This window comes from Notothenia coriiceps, unplaced genomic scaffold (genome assembly GCF_000735185.1).
Source record: "Notothenia coriiceps isolate Sejong01 unplaced genomic scaffold, NC01 NC01_scaffold00003192, whole genome shotgun sequence".
Classification (NCBI taxonomy): Eukaryota; Metazoa; Chordata; class Actinopteri; order Perciformes; family Nototheniidae; genus Notothenia; species Notothenia coriiceps.
Genome location: NW_011335893.1, coordinates 30,098 through 53,305, shown reverse-complemented (window position 1 = coordinate 53,305; position 23,208 = coordinate 30,098). Strand labels below are relative to the sequence as shown.

The window sequence follows — 23,208 nt, the reverse complement described above, 5'->3', positions numbered from 1 at the left end:
ACAACCGATGATATTTTGTACTAAGCAAACGCACCCTTGAAAGGAACTGTGTGTTCAAGGACTTCCCATGTGATGAAGATGTGTTCCATATCTTTGTGGATCTAATGTCAGAGTATAATCTGAAATTAACAAATGATGTGTTTGAAACCGTTAACCTGTATATTGCGCTCGGACAACTGATGGACAATGAACTACTAGATCATTAACTTTACTGGGCCAGTGTCACAATTTATATTTCAGAAATGTGTATTTGTTTCCTGTTTCATTCCAGGACAAATTGAAATATATATACTGATTGCAATTGTCAGAATTATAATATACTTTAACCTGTGATGAATGAAAATATAATTGTAGCTGTTTGAGACACGTCAAAGATGTACCAAATATTCTCAGTACATATGTTTGTATGTACATACAAACAAAGTAATGTGTTGCCCTTGGATTGACTATGTGTAAGAACAGGATAAAAATGCAAAATCCACACATGTATTAATTGAATTATTTATTGAATTATTTAAACAAATAGCATATAAATTGCTGTTTTCATTTTGACTGCATTTTAATCTGACTTGCTACAGCATCAGCAGCCTTTAATCGTAATCCATCGATATGTTTATGAGTGGTTTAAATGCCAAGCTGTCTTTTGGTAAATAACAAGAACAGCACCTGAATAGAATAGTGCTTAAAAAAGGAATATGTCAATTATAACACATTGGACTATTATGTGACATCTCTTGTTTTTGTAATAAATCACTTATTTCCCAACATGGTAAAGGGTGAACCTGATGTCAAGTGGTGTTTCATCAGAAAGAAACGTGGGGCTGGTTATTTGGTGCATGTTAAATGGAGGTTAGATGAACGTCAAATGCTTTTCATTTTCAATAAACACAAGTTGTAAATATAACAAATGAAACACAGAGTGTAGTGGCAATTTCTTATTTTACCTTATATGGTAAAACCAAATGCTTCTAAAAGCATTGCCTAACACTACTGTACAATTTCTTGATATGTGCTGTTTCATCTGTTGTCTCTAATGAGGGTTATTATTCTCAAGCACTTCAAGGCCACAGAGCTGATTTGGCAGACTATGTTGAAACTACTCCTCTTCACACAAAGTTTGAACTTCCATATGCTGATAACCGTTATACTTTCTATAGCTCAAGGACACAGGTGTCTAATAGCGATATGAGACATCCGTGTGAAAGCAGATTTCTGAGGCGTTCCGCCATGCTACACAAAAACTTTGTCTGCCTGCCCTATCTTGTATATAAGCTTTGCTATTCTGTGGCTATTGCGCACACTCCTGCAGACTATACTCTGTGAGACCTGTGCCTTTGAAGCTTCAAATAAATAACCAACAAGACAACGCTGTTTGCTTTCACCAGTTTATTATAGATTACTCTCATTGTACATCTTTACAGTATTGACGAGTTTAAAATATCCACCAAAAGAGTAAGGTTGTTCCATTCGTCTTTCATATCCCAAATGACCTATAGACATTACATTACTACATATAAACCATGTAATAACCATAACAGTATGTTGTCTGAAATAACTGATTTAGACTCAGGTTATTAGTGAAGTCTAGCAATATAAACCATCAATCTTAAACTACTTCCTTAACTGAGGTATTCACAGAAAGTCATCTGCATTGAAACGTAAACATGTTCTTAAATTGAAAACAATGTTCAACAAAAGTGGCTAAAAGCAGTAAAGAAATATTGACAAGATGCGCACTTTTTATCTCATAATTATGACTTTTTAATTAATTTTTTTTGTGCCGGAAATGGGCTTCCATAGGGGTGTCCCCTTTAGGCTGGCAAGGACACAAAATGTCTCAAAAGGTGAAAACTCACAAAGATAATAAAGGAAATGGAAACATAAAAAGTCCTGTACCTTTGTGTATGTTTTATACAGAACAGAAATCCTTGTCCCCATTTACAAAAACATTTGTGATTATTATTTACATTTTTAATTGCAATATTTATTTCAAGATTCATATAAAAATGTGTTTAAAGATTCATGTTCAGAATAGAGTTAGATTTTGAGTTTTATTTAGTAGCAACACCTTTAATTGCAACAAAAATGTTTACGCTAATAAACATTTATATCTGGCTTTTGAGGGTTAAGTGTACTTCTTGCGCCAAATCAAAATCAATCAAAGTTTAATTACGCTTTACAGTTTACACAGACACAGAAATGTAAAAATGTAAGTGAAACTTTCATTGTATTAATTTATTCCTGTATTTATTTATTTATTTAACTTTTTTCAACATGTATTTATTCTTGTATTTTTGTATTCCTGTATTTAAGCTTCTTCTTTTTTGTACTTATGTCATGTTCTGTCCTCCATATATGTTGTCTTATGCTATGCTAATTTAAATTATTGTAATTACCTTGTCTTAATTTGATAAATAAATATAAATATTGTTTTTAGGCATCGAGTGCGCGCACGTCACGTAAGATCCGTACGTGCTTTACGTTTTTCAGACACGCGCAATGATAGCCGGAAGGACCGATGGGAGGAAAATAAAAATCGATGAAATCCAGTGTATTTTGCGAGTCTAAACCTCTCACCTACTGTCCTTTACCGCGACCGTAGACTCGAATTTATCCGCCTTGTTCACTGCCACTGTGCCGGAGGGGACGGCAGGGCGCAGGAGAGCCGATACATTTGAAGCAAGTTGCTCGGTAGGGGTTTAGCTGACGTGTGGAGAAGTTGAGACTGCCAGAGAGCAGATAAACAAACACAAACAAGCGGCGATCAGCTGAGTGCCTGCTGCCCGAACCGAGCCAGCAGCACGGACAGAGATGTCAGGAAGGTCTCCACTCTTTTGCCCGATAATGATCCACAGGACACCGTGACTTACAATCATACCACCTCCATGTCAACTGTCAACACTGGCAACACAAAGAATTTTCGGAAACACAACACGAGGACCAGCCATAGGCTTTAGCAGAAAATCCACTGCTATCCCTATCTCTTTGTCAAGACATAACCAGGACAACCAATGAGTTAACCGTCGAGTTTACAGCTTTAACTAAACGAGTTCACATTACAGTGCAAGGAGACGGAGGTAAACACTTTTTATTAACTTTGCTTCTTTTCCCCCCAATAGGGCCGTCGAAGTAAACCTAGCTAGCTTGGCAGGCTACATATCATGTTTTTGTTTGAATTCTTCATGTGGTGCTCAGTTTACAATTAGGGCTGTTATCTATTTAGGTGTACTGTTGCCTTTTGTCCTAGCGTGCTCTAAAAACCCTAAAGATTGTAGTGTTTTGATGCAGGGCCAAATAACCATTAAACCATGAAATTTTGAAATACGTAAAAGTCGAATTCTGACAGTCTTTTTTTTTTTTCTTTCTCTTCTTTTCCTTTCCTTAATATGGGACCACTGGGGTCAGCAGTGGGATTAACATGGCCCACCAGGCTACCCCTAGTTCCCAGAAGGCCCTGATGATGGAGCTGAAGTCTCTGCAGGAGCAGCCGGTGGAGGGCTTCCGCATCACTCTGGTGGAGGAGTCTGACCTCTACAACTGGGAAGTGGCTATCTTCGGGCCCCCCAACACCCTGTATGAAGGAGGATACTTTAAGGTGGGCCAAAACTTCATAATACCAGGAAATAGGACTGGGCAACGTTTAAAATCAAATATCATGGTATTTCCCATCAAATACCCCAATATTGATATTGCAACTATATTTTAGGGTTGACTACTGGTGTTTATACAAACATTCAGACAATGACATTGTAAATAAATAATAATCAGCAATGAGGAAATAATAACTAAGTGGATAAAGCTATAACAGCTAGTAACAATATATCACCTGACTGTAATGCTGCCTGGACCAGGAAACCAGGAAAAGAAAATTATGATTTTCAAAATATCACAATATTGATTTATTATAGATATATTTCCAAGCCCTAGTAGGAAAGGGCAGAAAACAAATGGCACTGCTTTTAATAATGCAACACATTCATGAAGGTAACGTGTATACAGTGCAACTGTGCTCCTGGGCAAGTTTCTTTCCAAAGTAGGATTTAAAGGCGATTGCTGCCTCTTACTGCGACTCTGTTTAGCCAAACTTGTTGTTGTTGTTGTACTTTTAAATCAGCAAATACCACCATGACTGGCCAAACACTTATTTTGTTTTAAATCTCTTTTTTAGGCTGGCAGTCATATATATTTCTTAAATGTTTAGGCTCTCTCCCTTCTCCCTCTTGTCCAGCCCTCTCCCCCTTGCTGAATGATGGTTGTGCTTGAGTTGGCTATTTTTAGCCGTGGGACCGATATAAACGGGACCTCAGTCAGCACAGAGAAGGGCACGGAGAGACTCATCTTCCTGTCTTTCATGTCACTTATCGAGTGAAACATCTAGAAAAATGTGGTACAGTGAAAGCCCAAATTCAAGTTGAGGCAATGCTGCAATCTTCCAGGAATGCCAAAATAATACAGAGCAACGCGTTGCTGCCATTACGTTTCACTCCACCTTTCATAGTGACATCCTTGTTATCCGGTTACAAGTCAAACATATTTTATTGATTATGTATCCTTGAAATACGTGTGTTTTTTAAATCCGTTTAACATATCACAATACAGCATATATTCTTAGAACCTGTGGTCAGATAAGGATAAACTCCACAAAAAAAAGGGGAAAAGATAGGCGAGACCACACAGCAACAGAGAAGGAATTGCTCTCTCAGGGTCAGAACACACAACAAGGGCCATATATTGAGTTTCCAATTGACCTAAGATGCAAGTCTTTAGAGGAGGCACGCATGCAGGTTGTCACAGTCATACAATAGAAATCAAAACATTTAAAAAAAGAGGATCCTGAAGTTGTTTGTGGTTGCAGAGATATTCCAGAGATACAGTCATTTTACAAATGTTCCGAGTCAGAAACTAATAGACTTAATGCTGTTTCGGTTATCTGAGTTATGTCAACGGGCATTACTTGGCTATTTTGCCTTACATGTTAATTGTCTACAGTATCAAATAACATAACCATGCTCACATAGACATCCAGGAATTGGAGGAAGCTCGGAAACCAAGGAGGGGGGGAAAGGAGGCCCACATTCTCAATCTTTTAAAACCACTGATGTAACATGTAACCAAGAACCTTTAGACACTGTCAAACCCAGGGCATTCTTGCTTTGAGCAAGATGTTCTCACCCCTGAGCTACTGTGACACCAGCACAACTACATTTGAGATATTGATGATTCTTATGCTGACTTGAGTGTGCTATACAAGAAGGGCTGTATGTTATGTTATGGTGTAATTAATGAAATATGTTTAACTTTGCACATTTGTTTAACATGGAAACGTATTTGTCATGGCGTCTGTCTTTTAATATTCCAAGGCTGCTCTAGAGGAGCAATGATAGTCCTATCTGAGGGGCAGCAGCTCAGGGAGAGCCGGGTGGTGTGACACACAGCCAGGCCTACACGCCTTTCACCTAGTTGAGCAATACCATGGAAAGAAAACACAAAAACAGAAGCACCAACTTCTTGTGTCACCAAATGCCTAGCTCTACTGCAATGTGCTGAAAAACATAAACAGACTGCTTTACAGTGTGATTAGACAAATGGCTGAGAGTGTATGATACAATGTCACTGTTGTGATTAATGTATATAAAAACAAAGGCTACAGGAAGCATCTTTGTGTATGAGCTGGTTATTAGGGAACTTGTAAACCTAGACAACTCAGCAAAGAGAAAACTTGTTTTTAATGCAACATTGAAGTTGATGTTTTTCATCGATTACATAACTACACTGAAGTTGTGTATATGATATAATAATAAACCTTTTGAATATTTGAACATTACAGTTAACAAGGTTGTCTCTGTTACCCTTGCTCTAGTTCCTGAATTTAAAAATGAATTTGAAAGCAAATAGCATTTGTCTTAGAAACTGCCAAAACATTGCAGTTTCACTTCATTTTTTATTTTAGGTAGGCATGAAGGAAACACTTAATATGTATCACTAGGAGAAGTATGTCTTGAAAATATATCAAATGTATTGGATTTATTTGGAAATATAAAGCCTGTTTTTATTTGTTTACATATTCTACCTATCAATGTGCTTCACCAACCTCCAAAGATTGAAGGGCATAAACTTAGCATTATGGAAGTCAACATGTTGACTGTCGGACTTTGTTTGTTCTTCCAGGCTCACATCAAGTTCCCCGTGGACTACCCGTACTCTCCACCGACCTTTCGCTTCCTCACAAAGATGTGGCACCCCAACATCTACGAGGTAAAATACTTTGTGTTTGTCAATTACATTCTATACAATGGCATAGATGTAGGTTTTATAAAATGGGTCCAATAAAGGCTACATTTAGACATACTTCTTTGCCATATGTTATACATTGCATTTTTCAGAACGGAGATGTGTGCATCTCCATCCTGCACCCTCCTGTGGATGACCCTCAGAGTGGGGAGCTGCCCTCTGAAAGGTGGAACCCGACCCAGAACGTCAGGTAATCCCTAACACACGACCTGCACCTCTGCACGCACTTAAACCATACTTTTCTGTTATCTAAATAAAATGATGATATGCATTTTATTTATATATTGGTTGGGTTGTTTGTGTTATTGAGTGACTGTGATGAATCCGAACCAACTGTCCATCCGGCATCTGCTATACAATAAAAGATCCCCCAAGAAATAAAAGAATATAAAGGTTGGACGGCTTGCCAATCGTGTCCAAGACTGGTATGAGAAGTAGTATTGATAAGCAGAGAGCTTAAGTGATGAGTCTGTATTTGAAAACCTGAGCACATTGGGTGCAGCATGTACTGGAGCCACAAGGGGAAAGATGCATGGTGAAGCCTCTGCTTTGGTTACAGGTTTCAAAAAGCTCATATAGAGCTTGTCTTTAATACAAATACATGATCTAATTTGTTTGTCCTCATTTCCTGTCTGTGTGGTTCTGTCTCCATCAGGACGATCCTGCTCAGTGTGATCTCTCTGCTCAACGAGCCCAACACCTTTTCCCCAGCTAACGTGGATGCGTCTGTCATGTTCCGCAAATGGAGGGACAGCAAAGGCAAGGACAAAGAGTATGCAGAGATAATCAGGTAATACACGATGTGGAAGATCTCATACATGTGCTACTGCATACATTAAATTACATCACATGTCATTTGTTAGAAGCTTTTATCCAAAGTGACTTACATACATTCAGTACTGTGGACAATCCCCACAGGAGCAATTTGGGGTTAAGTGTCTTGCCCAGGGACACAACGACATGCTGACTGCAGTGGGACACGAACTTGCTACCCCCTGATTCGAAGTCCAGCACACTATCCACTGAGCCACAGCCTCCCCTACACATTTCTAAGGCGTTAGACAGGGAATCCATTCACAAAGACAAATGTCAGAAGCTTTAAATCCAATTCCCAATTGGCCCACAGGAAGCAGGTGATGTCAACGACGGCAGAGGCTGAGCGTGACGGTGTCAAGGTGCCGACCACGTTGGCGGAGTACTGCGTCCAGACCAGGGTCCCCTCCCAGGACAGCAGCTCAGACCTGCTCTACGACGACCTTTACGACGACGACATGGAGGAGGAGGACGAGGACGAAGACGAGAGCGACATGGAGTCCGTAGGTGAAGCCGGGGGGATGAGCCCCACAGAGGACGGCGGGACGTCCACCAGACGTTACGACAACCAGGACGACTCCGGCAACGAGGACTCATGATGATCTGGATGATGACTCCTCCTTGCCAACTCCCCCATCCCAAAGCCCTCCTTTTTGTGTGTGTTTCGTCTGGTGTGTGTATGTGTGTGTGTGTTTGCACATACAGTGGGGTCAAAGGTAAACTGCCAAAAACGTTTCATCATTTATTAAAATAATACAAATGGTCAAATAGTAGTGCTATTACTTTTTCAAAAAAGTTTTGGTACCGTTTTCAATGAACGTCAGAGTTTGGTGTTTCCACCGTTTGCCTTAATTACAGCTTGCACTCTGTCTGCCATCAGATGTTTCGCAGAGATTGAGAATTTAAATTATTCCAGCACTGTTTGAGAGCACCCCCTTCCCCCCCAAGTGTTTTTGAGTTAACATTATCGTTCACCTTTTTATAATCGCAGAAATTATAGCATGCCACTGCACAATAGAGCGGTATTACTGCTCGATTTATCATATTATAAGTTACTGACTCTAGATGAGGCAAAACAGCCCAAAAACGAAATATATCCATCTTTGTTTTTAACTCTAGTTATTGCCCTGTTTTAAAACTCTTGTTTTTTTTCATTCGCATGGTTGAATTTCGTCAGTCATTAAAATTGTCGGTACTGGTATAACATTTGACTTGCTTTTGTTTTGGTTACTGCGCCAGTTTGTCTATCTTTTAACTGTAGTTGGGTTGGTCTTGCTTCTTGGATGCAGATGCATAAAGATGTAGGCTTTAAACAATAGTGCCATCTCTACTTCAATTTCGTTTTTTAATTTACAAAAATAAATTCTTGTTTTTGGAATCTTTCCAGGTCTTTTAATCACTTCTTCTTTTATGATTCGGCATTTTCAGTAGTAACGGTTTATTACTTATGAAAGCTGAAGTGCAAAACTTCTAGCAGTTAGAGTAATTACCACATGGGAGAGGCCATAGCAGTTAGGTGTATGGTGGAAAGTCCTAGTTTTTCATTACGTATAAGAATTTCCCAAAGATAAAAATCACATGTTAGCTCTAAATAACCTCCCGCAAATCAACAAAATTGTCTTGATAAATGATGAAAACAAGCTGTCCATGTGGTGGTCTCCTGAACCCCTGTAGCTGGCCAGCTCTTCGTCTGGTTAGTCAGATTGTCTGGTTTTGTGTAATATAGATTGTCTCCATCCACCCGTGTCTTTAGTTGTATTTTATTGTTTCTCTTTTGGTTGGTTGAGAGTCTGTCGTTCCAGACTTGTCCCTTGAATTATCGGTGGGCTTAGACTGATGGACTCTTTGCTGTTTGGCTCATTAACCAGTCGATGAGCTGGTCAGTTCGTCCTGTCAATGTCCATCATTGTGGCAGAATATCTCTGTCCCTCTCCCGCCTGTCTGTTCAACTAATGCAATCAACATAGTCCCCGTCCTCTTGAACCCCCTTCAGTAGTGTTCATCACGACTGCTCCCTTTTGATCCCTCAAAGCAGCGTCTTTCAGTTAGGGGTTGTCGTCTCCTATACCTTTCTCTGCCTCTTAAACCTCAGGGCCTCAATAGACTTTCACTGAGAGAGAAAAAAGAGAAACTCTTACATTACAATTGCTCCTCACCTCCACCTCATCTTCTTACTTTCTGCATCACTGGGTGGTTGCCGAGGGCAGAGAGTGAAGTGAAAGTCTCTAAACCCACAGCCAGCGTGTTAACACATGACTGGGTGCTGCTGTTGGTCCTGATTTGGCTCCTTTTTTTGTTTGCTTCTTTGTATGCAAATGTCATATTTAGAACACCTGAAGCGACATTTCCTGTCAGATAATGCTCACACTATCTTTCCATAGATGTGAAAATGTTACTTTTTTTTCTCCGTTACTCAGACTAAGCTTAAGTGCGGCTGTCCGTTTAACGACAGGGATGGAATCAACATGCAGCTTAGCTATCCATTTGCATTTGAATGATTATAACACTGATTGCCTGTTGTGTGTTTCTGTGTGTGCGCGTGTATATTTACATTTACTATTCATCTATCGACAACAATGTCAGGGTTTTCTTGTTCCGGTCCCTGGAACAAGTGCAGACTTGTGTCAAACCAGTGAGTTTGTCCAAATGACCTTTTAGACTTTGTCCAGTGGAGAAACCATTGTGTGTTTGCACAGTGTTCTAGTGCCGTGTTGGTGAGGCCTGAACTGGCTGAGGATTCAACCGAATGAAAAAAGAAAACGCCCTCTGAGTATTAAACTTTTGGATACACTGAACAGCATAATGTGATTATAGTACTCGCGTGGCATCGAGTAAACCACACACATTTTGAGTTGTGTTCTTATGGCTGTGGGTATTACATCTGTTGCCCTTTTCACAGAGCAGAGCACTGTGCAAACCTTTGACTCAAACAGATGGATTTTATGCCAAGGAAACCAAGTGCAGCCCCACAAAGGTTCATTTTAAAGACTACGGAGCAATGGATGCATGTGGTGTATTTAACGCTGTGTGAATTTACTCTACCTTTTGGATTTTAATGTGAAGCCAAAGGAGTGAAACATTTCCTCCCGGCCTTGCGCTTCGGAGGGCTCACAGAGACTGGATTCTGTTGAGGACAGAGAGGAAAACCTACTCCTGAACCGGATCTTTAATGGATTTGATATCAAGGCACAACAGGAAAGGGATTAAGGCCAGAGATGTTGAACTTTTCTTGATGTGGTCCACATTTTTTTGCCCATCCCTCGTCATACAGAGAAGAAGTAGAAAAAGTGATGACATGTACTGAATTCATGTGTATCTGCTAATGTACTAGTTTGACATTTTAGGAAGTATGCTGATTTTTGGTGGCTAAGAATATCTATACCACTTTCTCCGCTGAAAAGAGGGGGAAAAAGTTAGCTTGGCTTTGTCTTGCTATTTAACCTAAGCCCCTATTAAACAGCAAATTGTCCCTTTTTATTTTTATGAATTGTGTACAGATTCAACAAACAACTGTTGCGTCTTATTGAGTAAGCTTTGTTGAAGCTGATATGAGGCTGACTTTGGTATCATAGAACAGCGCCAGGCTAGCTTTATGCTAAACTTAGCTAACAGGTTGCTGGCTGTAGCATTGTTTAAACAGAGAAACATGCTAATTATATTGTCATCACACTCCTTAACAGAAAGCTAAAAAGTGTATTTCCCAAAATATCACTCCTTTTTTTCACCGCACCTATTTTCACCTTTTCTATATGAAGCCAAGGCCATAAGCTGGTTAGCTTCGCTTTGCACCAAAAATCACATGTTTGAGCTCTAAATAAAGGGAAACTGAAAAAGATTAAAAAAAACTAATTGTGAAAAAGAGAAGGCCGTTTTCTTGGCCTGGAGACATGACTTCCTGTAGTTTACCTGTGGACAGAGCCAGGCTGTATGTTTCCGTCTTTTTCCAGTCTTTGTGCTAAGCTAAGCTAAATGGCTGCTGGCATTAGCTTCACATTTATCAGACAGATGCGATATTGGTATCTGTCTTCTCAACCAACTCCAGGCAAGAAAACAAATAAGGGTGTTTCCAATAATGTTATCCTCTTAATTTAACGGTTGTGTCCTATCACAAATGTAGAAATCAGAATCGGCGTTATTGTTTGTGTTTAGGCTTAGTGTTGCCCTTATGATAGCAATTCAATGATCAGTTTAGAGCTTTTCAATCTTAAATGCTCCTTCTTTTTTTTTAGTCAAGTGTATGCCTTGTTTTATAATGAGGACAGGAAAAGAAGAGCTCAGGGGGCCTTTTGAGGGAAAAGAGCAAAAAAAACAATTATCTCAGAGGGATTTTAATTTTCTTAACTCAACCTAAGAAGTGACACACTAAAAAGGACTGTGGTCTCTAAGGTGTTGAGAGGATCTTCCCTACAAACAGTTCCATACAAAGGCCTGAATGAAATCATTTGGTTCATTTAATCTGGTTGTGTGTAAGCATGTGTGTGCACAAGTGTCATTTTTACAGTATGGGCCTTCACATGGTCACACACATGGACTGACCTGTGTGTGTCCACAATGCGTCCTCACCTTTTGATGTTAATGCTGTCCTTGTTGGGTTTTTCTTTGTTTTTTATGTATTTTTTCCTTATCATTTTGTGTTTGATAGGATGCAAATGTCACTCATAAAGTTTCTATTGTAAAAATAAATAAATGATATTGTTGGGTTTAATTTGCATTGTAGCTCTGATCACTGTCGCTTAGTGAAAGTCACGGAAAAAGGACGAAGCACAGCAAGTTGGTTTTTGGATAGGAAATATTGTAGTGAGTGATATGCAAATGAGGGGCATACAGTTAATGTGGTTACGTTGGAAACTCCTTCAAAAATAAAACGGTATGTCATTGATGCCTTTTGAAAAGTTCTTACCTTATTTAGTACTCTGGTCATGATGGATTATTATTAGTTTTTAATGAGTGTATTAGCTTAAAGTGTTGGATCAGCCAATTGACCTAATCAGTGGTATCTAGCTATGCATTGGTTTATTTGTCCTGATGTTGAGATATCTGATATTTCTGCCTCCATGCCATTCTGATGAATTGTAATGGTAATCATTGTTAAGGGGTCAATACGTCTAACAAGTACTTTACTTTTGTATTCATTTATTTGGATGCCAATACTTCTTCAATTTGAATTGTGAATGTAGGACTTTCACGTAACAGAGTATCTTTACAATCTAGTATTGCTATTTTACCTAAAATATAAATTCTGAGTACTTTTTCCTCCATTGATTACAACTGATCATGACACTGAACGCATCGAGATAATTTTAAGATATTTCACAGCTTATAAAATGATACATAAACTAGTAGGGTGCAAAGCAAAATGTTTATTCGAAAAAAGGAACTCTAATTTCAATTCAGAACAATTGGCTTTGTTTTAGAACTGGGAGAGGAGCTTTTCTGCTCAACCAGGCATGGAATTAATTACTGCTTTAATGATGCCCTGATGGGTCTCAAAGCAATAGTTCAGCTGCTCGATGCACAGTGTTACTTTATTGTATAATGTTTATGCCACGTGAAAGTCTCTCACTGACCTCCAGCTCACTGCTCTATCCCGTGTCCTTAAAATACCCAGAAGAAAAGTGTCTGTTAATTGAGGAGAGTACTTATGAGTTGCAAGAACACAATTGTTTCTTTAATTACTTTAATTGTGTCCCTTCGACAGGGGCCATTAATCCTGTGTGTGGCATTGAGAGCAGAATGTTCCTGTTTGTAGTACAATGAGACCGTCACAGTCACCAGGGTCAAGTATAAAAGCCTGTCTTTAATTTCACTCGTCCCTAGTGAGAGAAAAAGCAGTGTTGATTAAATATATTTTTGGTTCTTCCTGCTCTTTAGGACTATATTCCATCATCTAACTTTCAAATTACTTTTAGGTTGTTGAACAACACGAGGGGGTCAGATTGGATTAAAAAAATACTTTGAATCTACAGATTCTGCCTGGATTAATAACATGTCCACGGTGACTGTACATAAAACCTCTGCTCAATCGTGCCATCTTAAAATGAGATTTATGTGTCAATGCTGCCTGGTTTTATAACATTATTGTTTGTCCTAAAAAATTGGTTTTGTTTTAAGGATTAGCTTAAAGGGAAAGTTAACCTCAAAATCAAAGATAGATATGTTCCTCCTGCCTGTAGTACTATCAATCGTCATCATTTTATCATGAGTGGCAAACACCTAGTTCAAATCCCACAATCTAATGTATGATGTGGTAATGCTGCATGTTTGCAAATGGCTTTATACAATATATTTGTAAAATAGCTATATAATAAATACTCCAGTACATTAACCCTAAATAATGGTTAACCTAATGTCCATTGTTTGAGATGCATGATCTCCCAATCATTGCATAATAATGGCTTCTCTAAAATGTCTTGACACTCTTTGCAAAAGTGATTGATGTATCTCTCGCTTTTATTTGGATACTGAGAGCTGAGAATAGGCCTGAGACTGTTTCTGAGCTCATTGCACATCTGGGTTGTGTTTCTAGAGCTTGCAGTGTTTTGTAATCTTTGGTGACCAATCAAAGACATTGCTTGTTTTGTCGCCACCCTGTGGCAGCATCTACTACTTACATTGTATTTGTATCCAGTAAGTAAGTGAGTAACTGTCTCCTTGCTTTATGTTATGGTTTATTTACTTGTTCACATTTATGTATTCAAAACTAGGGAAGCGAATTTATTTTAGAATCATGTAATGTTGTATATTTTCTTCAATTTAACCTTTGTTTTATAAAAAAGAGAATATACTCAGCGTTACCTTATACAGTAGAGACACTCTGTTACATTAGGTGCTCTGCTAACCCAAAGTCTGAGGTCCCTCACACCAGCAGACGCTTTCCCTTCTTTTACCATCCCTTCTGCAGCGTGTACATTTGGGTTCATTGCTTTTTGTCCTGCAGGTGTGTGCTTGCTGCTCTCAGAGTGTCCTGCAGGTCTTTGTACTGGGCCAGAGTGCAGGCCTCCTCCAGCCGGGCCCAGCGGTAGTCCTGGTGCTCGTCAGACAGAGTCACAGCTGTTCCTGTGTCTCTCAGCTCGGCCAGCCAGTACAGCACCTCTTTGGGTTTGCCTCGCACCTCGTAGCGCAGCTCCTGCAAAAAGCCGTCAACAACCTTCAGCTGCTCCTCTCCAAGCCCCGCCTCCTCCTTGGTCTCCCTCAGGGCTGTGGTAAGGTCGTCCTCGCCCGGATCCACATGACCTGATGGAGAACAGGTTAGATGTCACTTAGACAAAGAACATTTAAAGTTAGCTCATTAGTGTCTCTACAAACTACTTGAGGAATCTGTAGGTTTTTTGGACTTGTAAGCACCTTTGGGTGGGGTCCAGTGGTGCTGCCCATAAGAGGTCTGCAGGAGGAGGTACTCGATGTTGTCTGGAGGGACACAACTGGCGAGACGACGAAACACTATGAAGCCACAGGCTCGCAGCGCCATCTCACGGTTTGAAAAATGCACAAACAAGCACATTTCGCATTATGTTTGATTATGGAATTCCCCTATAGAACGCAAAAAGCTACTTAGTCAAACCCCTTGTCAGTGGAGCTCACCTGTTAACGTAGATATTAGACTCACCACTCTTCAAGGGAAGACCTTTGCACTGCTGAGGGGGAAACTTACATTATAAAATAATATTACACGCAATATGGGTTATTACTTTTTCACAATGTTGTAATGGTAGATGGACAAAAATGTTCAACATGCTGTTTGGCAAGGAAAAGTAGAGTAGTTAAAAGTGTAATTTACTGGTTAAACCAATGCATATCCTGTGTATATAGAGCTACATATTTTTTAATTGTTTTAAACTTTTGGTAGTATATTTAAAATTGTTACCCTGGCACTTTGGTTAGGTATGTTTATGAATGCATGACTTTTACTTGCAACAGAGGGTTTCCAAACAGTGACGTGACTTATTCCACCTGTGGTAGAACATGTTTTTTTCAAACAGGCGTTAGCTAGCACGTTGTAACTTGTGCTGATTCATTGATGGATTTTGCAGCGAGACAGACCCAACACTGCTGCAACAATGGGATTATTTACCAGACCAAAACAATGATCAGATTTGATAACATGCAACAGTAGCCTATCTCACTTCTCCACTGGCACAGATTCGCTGTCAAACCTCGGCAGGCTTCACTTTCTGTTCTAACTCTACAGACATGTTCGCTGTTCTACCGTCAATGAACACATACTGCTGGTTTGACGACTATCTCAGTGACTTAACTTAAAATATGTCAGTGTTTTACTTACGGTTCACTGTGAAATATTTGCTAAAGCGTTGTGTGTTCCTCACCGACAGACAACACTGCGGAGCTGAGCGGTGCTCTTGGAATAGTGTCCGGTCCTCTCTGAAAACGGAAATAAACAGTTCCGCTTTGTAAAACTGCTTTGACAGTAGGCTACTCGTAGCCACTGCCAGTAATGAAAGATATGTATATAATAAAATAATCTGAGCTATGTAAATATGTACATGAACTCAAATACTGCACTTAAGTACAAATTTGAGATACTTATACTTTACTTGAGTATTTCAATGTTGTGCTACTTGGTACACAATTCAGAGGTAAATTGTGTACTCTTACTTCACTACATTTATTTTGTACCTTTAGTTACTGGTTTGGATTAATGATGTGAAATATAATCAACACTTAAGAAATACTTCAGTTACACCTGGAGTAGATACACAAGCTACCCTGCAGTACACAAAGTGATTAAAGCTGCACCTTTACCGGCTTTGATAATACTTTAATAATGCATCAATAGTTATAATCAACACATACTGTATCATATATCATTCCGAAATTGACCAATTTTTTTTGAATGACTACTTTAAGTATATTTTGATGCCAATACTTTTCTACTTTATCTTCAGTAACCTTTACTGAAGGACCTTTACTTTGAACAGAGTATTCCTAGACTCTGGTACTTCTACTTTTACTTAAGTAAAAAATAACTTGTAACTACCTGCACAATGCTAAAGGTGCATTAGATGTAGGCCATATGTAGCCTATATTTTAATAATATTTCCCCCTCTAATATATAGTGCAGTAAAAGTATAAAGAAGCAAAAAAATGAAATCTTTGCTGAAAATATGCTAAAAATGTACTTGTATCAATCAAAAATAGTGAGTACTGAGTAGGTGTATATAGTTTCTTTCCACTACTACTACTACTACTACTAATACTACTACTACACATCAAGTGCAGGCGATGATTAAAATAAGGAAGAGATTCATTTATCCTGTTACTCAATGACAGATCAAACAAAGCCTTTATTATAAACTCATATATTTCTCCATGATCTAGCTGCTGTGCCTGTGGGAGACAGATAAGAAATGTACCCATGAGTAGATAGGGCCAACTGAAGACTGCTTGTGTGTGAAGATAATAGAGATGGGGCCTCCTTCTCTGCACACCGAGCTGACAGCAGTATGGTTGTTCGGCTTGACGGATGAGACACCGCTGTTGAGTTTCAAGGTAAAGACAAAAATTCTCCCAAAATAAAAATTGTTGTTAAAGTCAAGTGAAAAATATATAGATACAGGGATAATCAGACAGACACACAGATGGGATGCAAGAACTCAATGTAACTTTGATGGATTTGCTAAAAATGTATCCTCTAGTCCCTCAGGGAACACGTAATGAAAAATGTGTAGTTTTCCTGACATAAACAATTATTTGTGCTTCTCTTCCTCAATAATAGCTGCCTGCGTTGTAGCCAGATGCCTCAGGACATGTAACTTTAACTGCCTACTACTGTGCTTACTCAGGCTGCACTGAAATGCTCATTACTCCACTCCGCTATACAGGATTCACATTTGGGGTCAGCTTCCCCTGCATCCAGATAGAATTGTGTATACTGACTGTCTGAGACTCACTTTAAAGTGACCAATGCTTTTGTAAAATAATGACATTCATATAGGTCATACATAGACTACTGTAATCACTATGCACTTGATTTGTTTCGGGGAACACCCAACTGGCAAAAAAATCCTTCAACTTTGGATGTATACAATTCTGATATGCTAAAGCTTTGCGCTGTCCTTAGTCTTTTACTCTGAAAGGTTCACTTAAAGCTGTGGTTGGCAGTTTATTTTTCAAGTTATTCGGCAAATATTTTATGGTGACCTTTGAGCATATTTCATATAAACTGCAAACTGGTTCTCATCCTGCAGCTCTCCCCACTCTGTCTTAGTATGCGTATGTGCTTCATACAGTAACCTGTAGTAATGTGTTTACACACATCAGGATTCATTCATCATGTTTGAGAACCTAATGTCATTATATGGCAGCAATTCCATTACAATTACCATCCTGATTTCTTTGCAAACGTGTGAGTCTGTAAAGACATTTCAAAATGACTGTCTTTGATTAGAGTCTCTAGTTAGCAAAAATACCAGCATAGGGTTTCAGAGATAGTGAAAAACCTTACTAAAGCTAAACCAAATGCTCATGGTCATTGCTGCAACTAGTTTACAGCAGCTAATGGCTAAGCTCAAGGCTAAACTATTAGCAATACATTTTCTCCCTGTCTTTAAAAGTTTAGCCTCACTGCTGCAGCCCAGCCATGACTGCTACGGTTATTAGTTGTTCAATTTGCCTTCTACCAACCATATAATTGAGTTGCTGTAAGTTAGCCGCAGCTAAGGGAGCAGCAGCTAAAACTGTTTGCATGATTTTCTTTCTCAGAAATGCTGTGAATATATTGGGCTCTTCTTTTTTTGGGTTGCTTTGCATTTTTGTTATTGTTAAAAAAAAGAGGCTTCAATATAAACTCTTCCTGCAGGCTATCGTTAAATCAGGCTTACACAATCTTAAGGCACGTGGACCTTTATTTCCAATAGTAACACTGAAAGGTAATCATTGAATTTTTGCCCTAATGACTTGCCAAAAAGAAACTGACCTCCCCCAGCTTCAATGGTTCGACTATTCATACAGTAATGAGGCATATATAAGAAAATTAGTATTGCAGGTCTGAGCAGATCTGATGTGCCAATAGATGTCTTTACTCTGAGTCTTCAAGCTGAATGTTCGGCAGGTGTACTTAATTTAAGATGACAACTCTGATGTGAGGTGCCAAAACACAATAATCCCAGTGGCAAATCTAATAGCCTAATATTTATATTAATTATTATTATATGTAAGTACTGACCCGGAAATACACAACATGCTGCACCATTGGCCTTCTTTGGGGTATAGTAACTGCTATTATTGTGATATGGTTAAAGGTCTCCTATTATAGCCTACTCTTTTTCATCAATATATTATAGGTCTCAGATATATACAAAACATGTCTCTGAAGTGTTTGACCCGAAATACCAAACAGATCATCCATTGTAGCATCCCATAGTCCCCTCTGTTTCAGCCCTGTTTCAAAAGTGCTGATTCTCTATCTTTTACTTTAGATGAAAATAAGGAGCCACTCCCCACGCCCCTCTGAGAGATATTTGGTTAAAAAGAACACAATGGTGCTCTAGGAGGAGATTCAGGTGNTAATGGGCGACTAGGGCTCTAAGACCGCGGTGAATCTGACAGTATTGCTAAAAAAAAACGAAACATGTGGCTAATCGGTTAGTGGTGTGGTGTCCCATTGGGGCGGCGGGGGGATCTCATTGGGGGGGGGATGAGTCGGACTTAGAGGAGGATCTCGGGTAAGCACAAGAAAAAATTGGTTGTATAGAGAGTCGTCCCCTCACCCCTACACCGAGAATATAAAGTAAAGATTTCATCTTTCTATCATCCTTGTCGTGAAACTTTGTCCGACTCTTGGTCTCGCCCTGATGACCCTACGAGTGCTGCGCTGACAGTACTTCGAAGACACGCCACGCACACTGAAGCCCAAGTTTGTGAAGTCTCTGTTGAGCAAAACGGGATATCTAGACTCTGAGACCTACCTTGCATATAAACTTACTTCTATTTCCCCCGATCCGATCTTATCCCGCTCTGGAGTTGGTATACGCTGCCTATCCCCTATCCGTCCAACTGCATATGGGTTTCTTCGGTTCTTACCACCGTCGCTCACAACCATAAAGGCCCAGCCCTCATGACCAATGTACTATCCTCACTTATTCACTTATCATCCATTCATGAACATCTCTGTGACATCTACGCGTGCCCTCCAATAACCACAACACACCGTGGCAGGCTGCTACGTCTCAACAGCTCAGAAGTTTACATTATCGTTTTTATATAAAATGGATCAGGACAAAAAGTGAGCGAATATTCTTTCCTGACACTTTCAGAGTCTCTTTACACGAGGGGACACATGTTTATATATAAAATACATGAAAAAGTGGATTTTGCATACTAGGTGACCTTTAAGATAAAAACATGCTTATTTATTATAAATACAAATTTGTGAAATTTTCTTTTGCATTCTTACCAAGCAGCCTTTCACAGAGCCATGGAGCCCACAGGAGGGCCTTATCTTGTGGGGAAGAAGGATGAACTGATTGAAGCAAAGCGCTCTTTCAGAACACTAGAGGGGCGGGACATATTGATCATCTACCACCAGAACGACTTCTATGCTATCGACTCTTACTGCTATCGTGAGTTCAGTTTTTCTTTTGCTTGACTCAAAACAATTAATTCTTAGAGAGGGAGATGGGGATATATAATTGGCTTTTAAACTTCATCCAACAAACAGTCAGTCTAAATCTAAGGTGTTTACCCATGCTGGCTTCCAGACAGTCCTGGACATTTAACTCTGAGCTAAAATAGCTTTTTTAGCCAAAGAACAATTAGGCACATTTCACCTTTTAAAATGTGTCCACTCAGCAAAATATTGTGTGTGCTCTGTTTGCTTATTCTGCAATACACTGATCCTGTCCCCTTCTCAACAGACGCTGGGGCAGCACTGCAAAATGGAGACATTGAGGTGAAGTTTATATTTATTAAAGAGATTAGAGGTTGTTTTTGTGTCTGACCCAGGGTTAAGGAGCCACAGTCATGCTTTTACCAGCTATTCCATCTACATTATAGTCCTTGCAAGCGACTGCTGGGCTAATACATATTATTACCTTAATTAAGACATCAAACCTGAATAAAATTAATGTTATGCTAATGTTGAATGACTTAAATGACCTGCATTTATCCAACATAAGGTTGTTTACCTGTTTTCTGTCAACACTCTTACAGGAATTTGACGGCAAGATGTGCATAGTTTGTCCGAACCACAAGTACAAGATCTGTCTGGCCCAAGGGGAGGGCATTTACAAGGCCAGAGACCCCAGGGAAAAGCCGTCTGTGTTCAGATGGATCTCCAAGGGTGTGAAGCAGCGGACTCACACGGTCACTGAGAACAATGGGGATGTCTATGTCAAGCTTTCTGAGCAAAGAGGCTTCATCGAGTCAGACTTCTACCAGGGAGAGAAGGGCAAGGTGGAAAGAGAAAAAGCTGCGGCTGCTGAGAAGAAGAAAACAAAATAGTGTAAAAGACGGAAGTCAATGGATCCTCTAAATTATTGTATGATGAATCTACTTGGTGTCAGATATTTAATGACGGATACAGTAGTTTTACTTGGGTCTTGTTTATCTTGATCATAGTGTTTACATTTGTATTTGTGGCTTACATTATATTTAAATGTTGTACTTAAAAATAAGGTCCCATCTTTAAGGTGGACAGTGTCAACTTATTTCACAGAATAAACTTTCTTCACGAGTGAATTTGATTCTATAGTGGCATGGAGCAGCTAAATGCGTACCCACACTGGTGTATCCCTCTGCATTTCAATATCTCTCATGTATTATGCATACAGCGAATGAATCAATAAGATAAAAAGGTTTAGTCTGGTCGATAATGTCCTAAAGTGGAAAATCATTAATGTAAAATATAAAGATCATATGATGGCCATTTCTGGTAATAACTATGTCTGTTCATTCCCTGAGATTACATCAGAAAGCACCAGTCTCAGGTTACAGGCTGCATGGGTTTCGTTTGTCACATCTTTCCCGTACATTGGCAAAGAATTCCTTGAGCAAACGCAACAAATAAAATAAATAACTTTGCTGAGGACGCTGTACCAACCCCTGAGGTTGTTGAATGTTTGTTAACAGCAGCTTCAGTCAGGTATACAGTGGCTGGCTCATGGGCTCCGTGCTGCAAACAGAAACTCAGTTTTGTTTTGAACATTCAACATCCTCCTCTAACTCTTGCCGAGACAACTAGTGTAAAGTTAGTGTATTTCCCAAAACGTCAAACTTTTCCTTTCATGGTCATGATGTCAGAATCATCTCAAAATCTGATTGTTTTCTGATGCAGTAATGTTGTACTTAAAGAATAACTAAAGGGATTCAAAACCTTTTCAGGAAATGTGCAACCCTGCAAGAAACAGATTTTTAAAAAACTGTCAAAATTGGTGCTACTATATCTTGACATATGATGGTACAATACGGGATTTTGATACCAATAATTTACATTTATATTATTATAAATATTATTAATCATAATTTGTTGCAAAGAAATCCTAAACAAAAGAAACTGTGTAAAGTAATTTTGTGATAGTTTGTTGAGCATTTGATGTAAAGAGTCAAGACAGTCACATCCAGATTATTTCTTTGTTTTTAAAAGCCATGGTGCAGTGTAACCCTGACATGACCCAAGAAGAACTACAGGGCCATGGGTCAAGCACAGTGAGGCTAAGGGGTTTATGATGTTCCTCTGTGCATGAATGATGCATGCTGCTGGTCTCTAGCTGGCCTACAGCAAACTTCTCTGTCTACGTGACGCATCGAATACAATCACGTAATGCACTGGGTTACATGGAACAAGGGGGTGAGCACTTCTGCAAAGTTGAATTGAGAATCTGGAGGTATTATTATGCGCAGATGGTAATTTGCAATAGGTCAAGTGGAGGACTCTTTGTCAAGATAAAGAGACTGTCAGGGGAAACCTAGGGGAAACTGCTTAGCAGGACTAGAGGATATTATTCCAGAGGGAGAGTAAGGCACACCATGTAGCACTAAATAAGTCTTTTAAACCAAAGGCCTACATACTCTCTGTAGGTTTTATGTCTTGCATTATTCATTGTGATTATCAACAAGAGAGGCTCTGATAAAACCTTTAAGGCTTGAGCTATTTTTCCTCTCAAAAAGCTCGGAAAACCCTGGAGTTTTTCCAAGAGGGAATACCAAAAAACAAAACACCCCTAAAGCCTGTTCAAGTTTATATTCTTGCTATATCAGCAAATTCTCTCTTTACACATTATGGTTGTCAGTATTATCACTATGGTTGACATTCATGCTTATGCATCTTAGCAATTCTTTTTGTGTCTTTTCATGTGGATGAGTTCAGTGTATGTCACAAAGTTATTAGCACACAGTGATGGAGTAAGTACTCAGATCTTGTAGTAGAATTACCACTGAGTAGGAATACTTTCTTACAGTAAAAGTGTAAAAGAACATGTTTCTGAAATAAAAGTAGAAAAGTATTGGTATCAAAAAAGTACTAATTTAGCAAATTAGTCAATTTCTGAATAATATTATATGATATGTTTTGATTGTAATTATTGATGTATTCATGTGTTTATCAAAGCTGGTAAAGGTGCAGCTAGTTTTAATTGCTTTATACTGCAGGGTAGCTTGTGAATGTTACTCCAGGTGTAGCTCAAGTCTTATGTGTAGATAATATTTCCCATTATTATTCCAAATGTACAGTAACTTAAGGTACTCCATAAAAGTTATTGAGTAAAAGAACAATATTTACCCCTGATAGTAGCAAACAATTGAAAGTAAAGTACAGTTACCTCAAAATTGTACTTGAGTAGGCTACATACTTAGTTCCCACTGTTGGACTCATGATTTTGTATTGAATGCACCCGAGGAAGCTCATGTTGTATTATCATTTGGAGGAGAAATAAACAGCTATGATACGACTAAAAGGTTTGACTGAGCGAAAAATCAAAATTCCGGAATGTCTACTGCACGAGGTTGTTTGTGTGTGTTGACGCGCGCTGCTTCTACGTCTGTGTCCGCGTGCGTGTTGCTGAGTCAGGCGAGACCGCTCTCTCTCTTTCTCTGTCCTTACCCTCTCTCTCCAGTTGCTCTTTTGCCAGTGAGACTTTGTTTTATCCGCCG

The 23,208-nt window shown here is 39.2% G+C and overlaps 3 protein-coding genes across 11 annotated transcripts; 2 read left to right on the top strand and 1 right to left on the bottom strand.

The window, feature by feature from the left end:
• Window positions 1-2,488: 2,488 nt before the first annotated feature.
• On the top strand, window positions 2,489-11,983 carry ube2r2 (ubiquitin-conjugating enzyme E2R 2). 2 transcript variants are annotated; one of them, XM_010766202.1, is made up of 6 exons: window positions 2,489-3,077; window positions 3,409-3,595; window positions 6,169-6,255; window positions 6,384-6,481; window positions 6,947-7,081; window positions 7,418-11,983. In XM_010766202.1, the coding sequence occupies exons 2-6, from the start codon at window positions 3,419-3,421 to the stop codon at window positions 7,701-7,703; spliced, it is 783 nt and encodes a 260-aa protein (XP_010764504.1). In that variant the 5' UTR covers window positions 2,489-3,077; window positions 3,409-3,418; the 3' UTR covers window positions 7,704-11,983. The 2 variants fall into 2 exon arrangements, with proteins under 2 accessions (XP_010764504.1, XP_010764503.1); XM_010766201.1 differs by having other exon boundaries at window positions 3,406-3,595.
• Window positions 11,291-15,666, bottom strand: nudt2 (nudix (nucleoside diphosphate linked moiety X)-type motif 2). 7 transcript variants are annotated; one of them, XR_797863.1, is made up of 4 exons: window positions 15,386-15,666; window positions 14,686-14,738; window positions 14,449-14,525; window positions 11,291-14,337 (listed from the first exon to the last, which is right to left on the bottom strand). XR_797863.1 is itself a non-coding variant. In XM_010766207.1 (4 exons), exons 3-4 carry the CDS (start codon window positions 14,570-14,572, stop codon window positions 14,021-14,023), a joined length of 441 nt encoding a protein of 146 aa, XP_010764509.1. In that variant the 5' UTR covers window positions 14,711-14,750; window positions 15,386-15,641; the 3' UTR covers window positions 11,291-14,020. The 7 variants fall into 7 exon arrangements, 6 of the variants coding, with proteins under 6 accessions (XP_010764509.1, XP_010764508.1, XP_010764510.1 ...); XM_010766207.1 differs by having other exon boundaries at window positions 14,449-14,572; window positions 14,711-14,750; window positions 15,386-15,641; XM_010766206.1 differs by having other exon boundaries at window positions 14,449-14,572; window positions 14,711-14,738; window positions 15,386-15,641.
• Window positions 14,501-20,799, top strand: rfesd (Rieske (Fe-S) domain containing). 2 transcript variants are annotated; one of them, XM_010766210.1, is made up of 5 exons: window positions 14,501-14,578; window positions 16,441-16,611; window positions 19,524-19,682; window positions 19,977-20,011; window positions 20,272-20,799. In XM_010766210.1, the coding sequence occupies exons 3-5, from the start codon at window positions 19,538-19,540 to the stop codon at window positions 20,560-20,562; spliced, it is 471 nt and encodes a 156-aa protein (XP_010764512.1). In that variant the 5' UTR covers window positions 14,501-14,578; window positions 16,441-16,611; window positions 19,524-19,537; the 3' UTR covers window positions 20,563-20,799. The 2 variants fall into 2 exon arrangements, with proteins under 2 accessions (XP_010764512.1, XP_010764513.1); XM_010766211.1 differs by having other exon boundaries at window positions 14,506-14,578; window positions 19,521-19,682.
• The last annotated feature ends 2,409 nt before the right edge of the window (window positions 20,800-23,208 follow it).